At 40.4% G+C, this 7,658-nt stretch overlaps 1 protein-coding gene across 4 annotated transcripts in view; it reads left to right on the top strand.

Annotated features, from left to right (window-relative positions):
• Positions 1 to 827: 827 nt before the first annotated feature.
• chd3 (chromodomain helicase DNA binding protein 3) overlaps positions 828 to 7,658 on the top strand; it is a 73,989-nt gene continuing 67,158 nt past the window's right edge. For 3 of the 4 annotated variants that reach the window (XM_056242848.1, XM_056242846.1, XM_056242845.1), the window contains exons 1-5: positions 828 to 1,174; positions 3,326 to 3,468; positions 4,716 to 4,889; positions 6,795 to 6,919; positions 7,003 to 7,241. In XM_056242848.1, the coding sequence (XP_056098823.1) occupies positions 1,009 to 1,174; positions 3,326 to 3,468; positions 4,716 to 4,889; positions 6,795 to 6,919; positions 7,003 to 7,241 (847 nt within the window). In that variant the 5' untranslated portion in view covers positions 828 to 1,008. Of the gene's footprint in view, positions 1,175 to 1,957; positions 2,160 to 3,325; positions 3,469 to 4,715; positions 4,890 to 6,794; positions 6,920 to 7,002; positions 7,242 to 7,658 lie in introns of those variants that run through there. The other variant, XM_056242847.1, reaches the window with a different exon arrangement.

Below are 7,658 nucleotides of genomic sequence, written 5' to 3'. Positions count from 1 at the left end.
ATAGCAGAAGTACCAGAAATATCTTGGGGGCGTCAAATATTGTCTTTGACAATAGTGTCAGAAAGGATGAGAACCGCTGATCTAGAATATGAAACTCTCTCTCTATATATAGACGAACTGCAAGTTTAATCAAAGAAGGTATTTCAAGTAGGAAAAATGTGCATAAGCTGGTCTGGTTTGCATGGAAACTTGTGGCATGCATCCTTGAAAAGTGAATGCAATATGTGCATTTGCAAACTATTCGTGTAAATCAGCAGCTAAACACGTGGAGTGATCTATCTATTCTACGCCATTTCCATTTGCTAATAATTAATCTATCTTTTGCAGCTCTGATAACTTGCTTTGTTTTGTCCTCCCCTCAAATAGTTAATTTTTAAGCAATGCAACATGATGTAAGTGTGGGCATGGCTGCGGCAGCGCTCCCCCTCGAGCCAACCTCACATCAGCCCTTTCGCTCCAGCTCTTTTTCTTTTTTCTTTTTCTTTTGTGGATTTGTTTTTACAAAGGTGGGGGCTTTAAAGAATATTAAGGTGGCCATGTTGGTTAGATTCGTGTTGCTTTCGGCAGTGCGCGCGTGCGTTATTACGCACTCGCAGAAAAAACAGAGTTACATACCAGGCAAGTCTGAAGCAGTGAGAGAGAAAGATCACACAATAAAAATGAACTGAAATACAAGTTGCAGTCAGCTATACTCCCCCCCTCCAGTTATTTTTAAGAAGGGAGGGGAGACAGGAGAGAAAGAAAAAGGGAGGAGGAGGAGGGGGGGCGTTCTGAAATAATATAGTCAGCCATTTTTATGTAAGGGGATTTTTCTTATTGGGGGGGAGGTGGGGGGGTTGTTAAAAAATAAATATAAGGGCGGCCATCTTTGTTTCTCTGCCTTGTAGTGTAAAATATTCCAAAACGCCCCCCACTTTTTGTGTGTCCATTTGAATATTAAATAAATATCATAATTCGGACGGAATACACTTTTGGATCTCGCGGAACGGGGTCACCAGCGGGAATATAATGTCCTCTCTTCTCCGTTCTTGTGAGGAAGATGAGGGCACGGCGGTTAATTCCGAGGGAGGAGATTTTGATGAAGAAGAAGAAGACGACGGAGACCTGGACGAGAACGCAAGCGACATAAACTCGCCGGCGGCGCCTCGAGAAACTGCAGCAAGAGCCGCGCCAGGTACCGTACAGTCCGCGCGCGCGGGGCACAAAAACACATCGAAACAAACGCGAATCACCCTTAAACTGCGACATCTGCGCGACTGCATACTTCATCATGGATGCTCTGATGCTGTTAGGAATTGTGCATGCTTTATTTATCCGCGTGCATTTCGGCAAAGAGTTGCATAGAGTTTGGCTAAAGTTGACCGATCCCCTCTCTCTCTGTCCCGTCTGTGTCATTCATCAGGTCTTGTCATATGATGGTGCTTTTTCATCTCCCGCGGCGATCTGACAAAGGATCATTAAGCTGCCATCATCTCGGTTTTTTTCTCTTTCTTTACCCTGAAGGTTGCGGATTTTTACATGAGCAGATACAGAATAACAAGCCAATGCATTGATCTAAATGCGGGTCAGAAAGAGGCGCGAGTGTCAGGACTAACTGTTACCGCTTTGATTGTGACAATGTAAATAAACTTGACCCGACCCACTGCCGCCTCGTTCAGAGATCTGCTATCCTTTCACTTTGCAAAATGTCATGACAGTTTGTCCTCTGTCATCATCCCTCAGGCTGTTTGACTGTGACTATGTCAATAAACCGCTATATTAGTATGTGTATGATGACATCAACAGAGATAGTGATGAGTCAAAAGCTCCACTACTCAGTCGATTAATGTGTTATCTTATACTATCTTAGATAATAACTGGTAAAGGAATACTATTTTTAAATACTATTTATCTTTAAAATAACTTGTTTAGTTAATTCTAACTTTTATATTTGGGGCCTCGTGTAGTGTGTGTCTCGCGCATTCCCACGGTGCGCGTGAGTCTGTCAGCAGCAGGAGCACGCGCGTCCTGTCTCGCCCCCGCGACCTTCATGTGCGGTTCATCTGGTGGTCTCTCACTCCTGGTGCAGGAGTTCACGAAGAGGGGAGCATCAGCTCAGCTGCTCACGGCCTTTCAATCCCCGAGCCTCGAGTGTGTGTTTCTGCCGCCTCTGGCTGGGGGTAAGGGCTCTGCCCGCGCGCGCGCCCCAGCAACAAAGACACTATCAAACCCAACTCATTTATCGTAGCGCAATGGCGATACTTCTGCGCTATCAGGCATGATATGATGATACTGTGCAGATACGGTGCTACATTTTCAAAAAACAAGCTGTATAATGCAGTGTAAAACTAAAAAGCGAGTAGGTGTACTTTTTAACGTGAGGAGGTATTTCTATCTTATCTGACCCTTAAAAAAAGCTCTTTCGTTGGTGTAGCCTAAACTAATGTCGTCAGGTTTATTAGGCATGTTAAATTATATTTTGAGCTTGGTAATATTATGTCCAAAATGTTTTTGAATTTAAATGGGCTAAAAGAGTTGTTGGTGTGTTTTAAATTAAAGAACAGACTGGTTTAGATTCGTGTCAACGTTTTTACATGGCTGGTGTAAATTGTCACATGACTGCAGCTGTTTAACTCCACTTTGCCCCTTCTGAAAGATGATGTCTGTGTCAAAGCACCTTTTATGGAAGCATAATACAGGGACCTTATTTTGAATATATAACATTAACCCCTTTTGATTTAGATCAAATGAAGCACATTTTAGGTTAACTGACAACACAAACACATTCTGAGAGAGTTTTGAGTTTGATGGTTGTGGTTTGCTATTGGTCAAGTGACAGGTTGTGTTATTTTGATGAAAGATTATGAGGGCACATAAATAAAAAAAATGATGTGCATGGATAAATATTTTAAAATAAATACTGCAGTATTCCATAAAAAAAATAAGAATTGTCAATTTTGATTTCATGGTGGCTTTAGAGTAATTTATTCTGCTCATGCAGTGACCTGAGATTTTCATCTTATGGAGTGCGGCATACAATATTTATCATCGTCTTAAAATTCACTCTGTAAATAGCTTTCCATGCGAGCCGGCTGTCATAATTAGGTCATGTAGATAATTATGTTTGTGAGATTAATTCATTAAATACTACAGCTTAGTTCAAGTCATAAGTGGAATGACTTATTTCCTATGTGGCAGTCTCGGTCTCTGCACCGCTCGTGTTGTTCAATAATTGAAGTGGGAAATGATTTGAAGGATACCTCAGAGGGTTTGCAAAGAATTATGGTCACTTTAATTTCATCAGTCCTCCCATGTTCCCTCATTTCCCTGCATCTCTCTCACTTAGATGATGGAGACGACATTGGTGAGACATCAGACAGGGACAACCTGGGAAAAAAGAAACGAGGCCCTAAGAAAAAGAAAGAGACGAAGAAGAAAGACAAGGACAAGGAGGGGAAGATGACCAAAGCGCGCAAGCGCAAAAAAATAGTATGTGGTTGATGTGTTTTTCTGTCTTCATGGTCAAATGCATTTTTCATTAAACTTTTAGTTAATAGTAATCTGCAAACCATCAATTAATTTTTAATCAAATTACAAATTTAAGGCAAATTACATGATATGCTGATTAATTAGCCCTTATGAATCGCAATATATTATAACAATATATCATATATATTATATCAAATATATAAATCTCTGAAAAGAGCCCTTTGAATGGAGATAATACAAAGTTGCGGATGAGAGAATCATTTAAAGGTAGACTATGTAACTTTTGGTCCCTTTAGCAGACAGTTAAAAAAGAAAACTGCATGCATTTTGCAGATGAACATTGTTTTGGTTTTGCTTTGGCTCTGCGTGACTGTGCGGATGAATATGGTTCTTTCTCATAGCTAAAAGAGAGAGAGAGATTATCCTGCTGCTCATAAAACATTCACTATAGGCTTAAGAGATTTAACCAGTTTAGATGGAAAGGATCTCAAGCTGACTAGCTGAAGACGTTACTGTAGCTTTACCTATTAATGGCTATGGTACTGTTGAAAATAAATTCCAGCACAGCGCTACAACATCCATAATGAAACGACCCTTCACAATAGATAATGCATTACAGTGAACTCTGTTAGAGAGCTATATGGCTATTTATCTGTTCAATAAAATACCTTACTCGCCTGTTGAGTGATAAAAACACCATCATCTTTGCGTCGCTTTTACAACATTTCAAATCCCTCAGTTCTCTCCATCTCCGAAAAACCAAGCCAATGTTGATTGTTGTTGTATTACGAGCTCTGTCTCGTTCTCTTTTTGCCAGCAGACTCTCCTCTGTTCGGCGTTTGCTTTAAACTGGTGATTCCCGGAGGTTTGAGATTTAGCTGCTCAATGTCAACCTTTCTCACTCGTTGTGCAACTAATCTCCGTCACTCCCACACCAGACACACGTCAAAGTAGCCAGAGCAAGTTTTCTCTATTTATGGATATGCCGAGACACGCACGGGCGAGTGACGCATGTACACAATTCCCCTCGAAAACCATCCTGACAGGTCTAAAATATAAACACTTATCATAGGCTTACCATAGTGAATCAGGATAAGACAAAAACATGTTTTGGAAAAAGGATTGATGATGCATTAGTTGATTTTGAATAAAAAACCGTGGTGTACAGTGTATTAAATGAATGCAGTATATTGACAGCTCCAATGATATGTTCTTAAGGTTGATCTCACTTTCTCTGCCTCTTTCAGGACAGTGACATAGAGAGAGACTCAGAGCCGGACTATGCCATGAATTCTGACAGTGCTGCCAGCGATTACGGAGGGGAGAAGAAAAAGAAGAAGAAACACAAGGATAAAAAAGAGAAGAAAACCAAGAAAAAGAAGAAAGAGGATGAAGACAGCACACACGAAGAGACCACAAAGGTTATCCATTAGCGCTCTGTCTTTTCTTGCTCTGCATGCTGAGTCGCATGTTATCTTTGCTGCTACAGGTTTTGTTTTTCCTTATTCTCCTCTGTATCCAAACACAATCCGCTCATTATAAAGTGTAAAATTGATTTTACTCGACTTAGAGAATGAAAACTGAAAAAACTAGTAAACGTACTTGTTTGGCTCAAGTAAAGTTGAGTAGGAATGGAATTTGTTTTTCTGTGTACGTACTTTATTTAATGAAGAAAATTGAGTCTTATGAACAAATGAGAGGTCATGGCATGAGAAATCAACTTTCTTTTGATCCTTTGACATATAATAGATCTGTATACCGTTAAAACATCCTGCAAGTTTCTTAGCTTAAAACCTCCTCATCATTATAAACAAAGCATTTATTTAATCTAAAAAACAGCTCAGTTTGATATTGCGGGATTTGTGACGTCACACAGGCAAATACATTTGCATATGACTGCCTCAAGAGCAAGACATCGACGAATAGTTAAACATCATCTGCTCATAGGCTCCGCCCACTGGCGTTCAGTCGCTTAACGGCTGACATTTTCCAACACTGGATGTGAGTGTCACGTTAAAAACATAAAACCCATTATAATCACTGACGCTGTCTACACTGATACAGTTTACAGATGTGTGTTCAGTTTCTGACACTTGAGTCTGTCGACAACAGGACTAATGGACGAGTGAAAGTACTTTCGCTTGGTACTTTAAACAGTTTGTTTGGGTCTCTGTAGAGACTTCAGAAGGATCCCAGCGTCAGAAACAAGTGGATGAATTATTTTAATGTCGTCCTGGATCACGTCAGAGGATTATATGTTTGTTCTGAGCTTTTTGTTTAGTAAACGAGGCTCAGTGTAATGGAGAGTTCACACAGAAACTCTTGTTGAAAGATGAAGCAGCGACTGTATTGAATCTGACAGCAGCTGCATCACAAACTGAAGTAAATGATTTTATAATGCTTTATCTGTAAATGACGGTTTTATATGGATAATGTTTTCAAAACACTTACTCGTGTACAATAGTGAGTGGGCGTTGATACGGTTTCTATGCAGTGACGTTAGCCAATCATAACAGTGGCCGTTTACTGACAAGCCTTAAAGGAGCCGCGTCTTAAAAACTGATCATTTGAGACAGAGGCTTAGAATGAGGGTTGAAAATAATATATATAGTTGTTTATTTATTTTGCAAAATAAACTTTATTAACATTATTAGTGAACCTCAAGTAAAATAAAATAAAAATCCACGTCATGACCCCTTTAATAAAGTAAAGTTACCTAGTTGCAAGAACACTTTAATCCAGATCTAGGATTAAAGTATCATATTTTACATAATTATTTAAAATATTTGCATTTATATGGAGAGAACCTGCTTAAATTCTACAGGATCTAAGTTCACCAGAGGAAAACTAATCATCTTAACACTGATTTCCTACAAAACACGAATACCAACTACTACAAAACAACAGAGTTCAAAAGAATTCAAGCCCATGATAAATTCCCTTGACTTTACCAAGCATACATAATAATTAGTTGAATATTAGATAGCGGTTAGTATCGGCATATGAATGGCTTTCATCTGCAGAGCTGGTGTTAGTGCTGCATATGCAAGAAATTTGCCTCAATATAAGGGGTTTGCAACTTCACACATTCACAAACACATATGCAAGCACATCATCAGAGGTTATTCTCGCACTTGCATCCAGAAATTATGAAAGAATGACATGTACAAACTGTGACATGGTGTTTCTAACTGTTGCATGGCCAAGGTAATGTACCACACACACATAATTACTGATCCAGCTAACGTGTAGCGGAGCCCAGATGTTTCCAGATGTTTATTACCCATCCACACTGTGACAGCCATATGATGAAGCCTCTCTTCCAGCCGGTAGAGATGAAAACATCAGCCCAGCTGGCTAGAGAGTGGGGGCTGGAAGATGTCAATCACACATTCACAGAAGAAGATTACCGCACGCTAACCAACTACAAGGCCTTCAGCCAGTTCATGAGGTACGGAGTTGAACCAGGGGTTTCACACATTGTAGTTCCTCTGCAGCAACATTTCTGTATTAAACATATTATATCGTCTGCAGACCCATGATTGCTAAGAAGAACCCTAAAATCCCCATGTCCAAGATGATGACCATTCTGGGGGCCAAATGGCGTGAGTTCAGCTCCAATAATCCGTTCAAAGGCTCGGCCGCAGCCGTCGCTGCCGTAGCCGCCGCCGCCGCATTAGCCGTTGCTGAGCAGGTCTCGGCAGCATCAGCCTCACCTGAACCCCCACCTCAGCCACCGCCACTTCGCAAGGCCAAGACCAAAGAGGGCAAAGGTGAGGGGTCAGAAAGCATGGGCAGCTTTATGGGTTTCTGTACAGGTTTTGGTAATGTAAACACACAGCATTCAAAATGTCTGGTTTGTAGGATTGATAGCAATATCTTAAAAATTATAAAACGTCTATTTTAACATTCAGATGACCTTTGTCGTCATCTTAGCGGCCACTTAAAGTGCCCCTAATTTTGTTATAGAGGTCTCCTACAATTGATTTTCATGCATTCAAGGTCAAAAAACTGTTTCATTTTCTCGTTGCACATCACCTCATTTCTCAAAGATTCAGTCTCTCTAAACCCCTTCTTTTTTCGAAAGCCTACTCTGCTCTGATTGGTCAGACAGTCCAGTCTGTTGTGATTGGTTGACCGCTTACAGCGCGTGTTGGAAACAATTACAAAACACTCATTACCTTATCTGA

Source organism: Rhinichthys klamathensis, unplaced genomic scaffold (genome assembly GCF_029890125.1).
Source record: "Rhinichthys klamathensis goyatoka isolate OS25496 unplaced genomic scaffold, OSU_Roscu_1.1 h1tg000760l_1, whole genome shotgun sequence".
NCBI lineage: Eukaryota > Metazoa > Chordata > Actinopteri > Cypriniformes > Leuciscidae > Rhinichthys > Rhinichthys klamathensis.
This window is presented reverse-complemented; position numbering and strand designations above follow the sequence as displayed.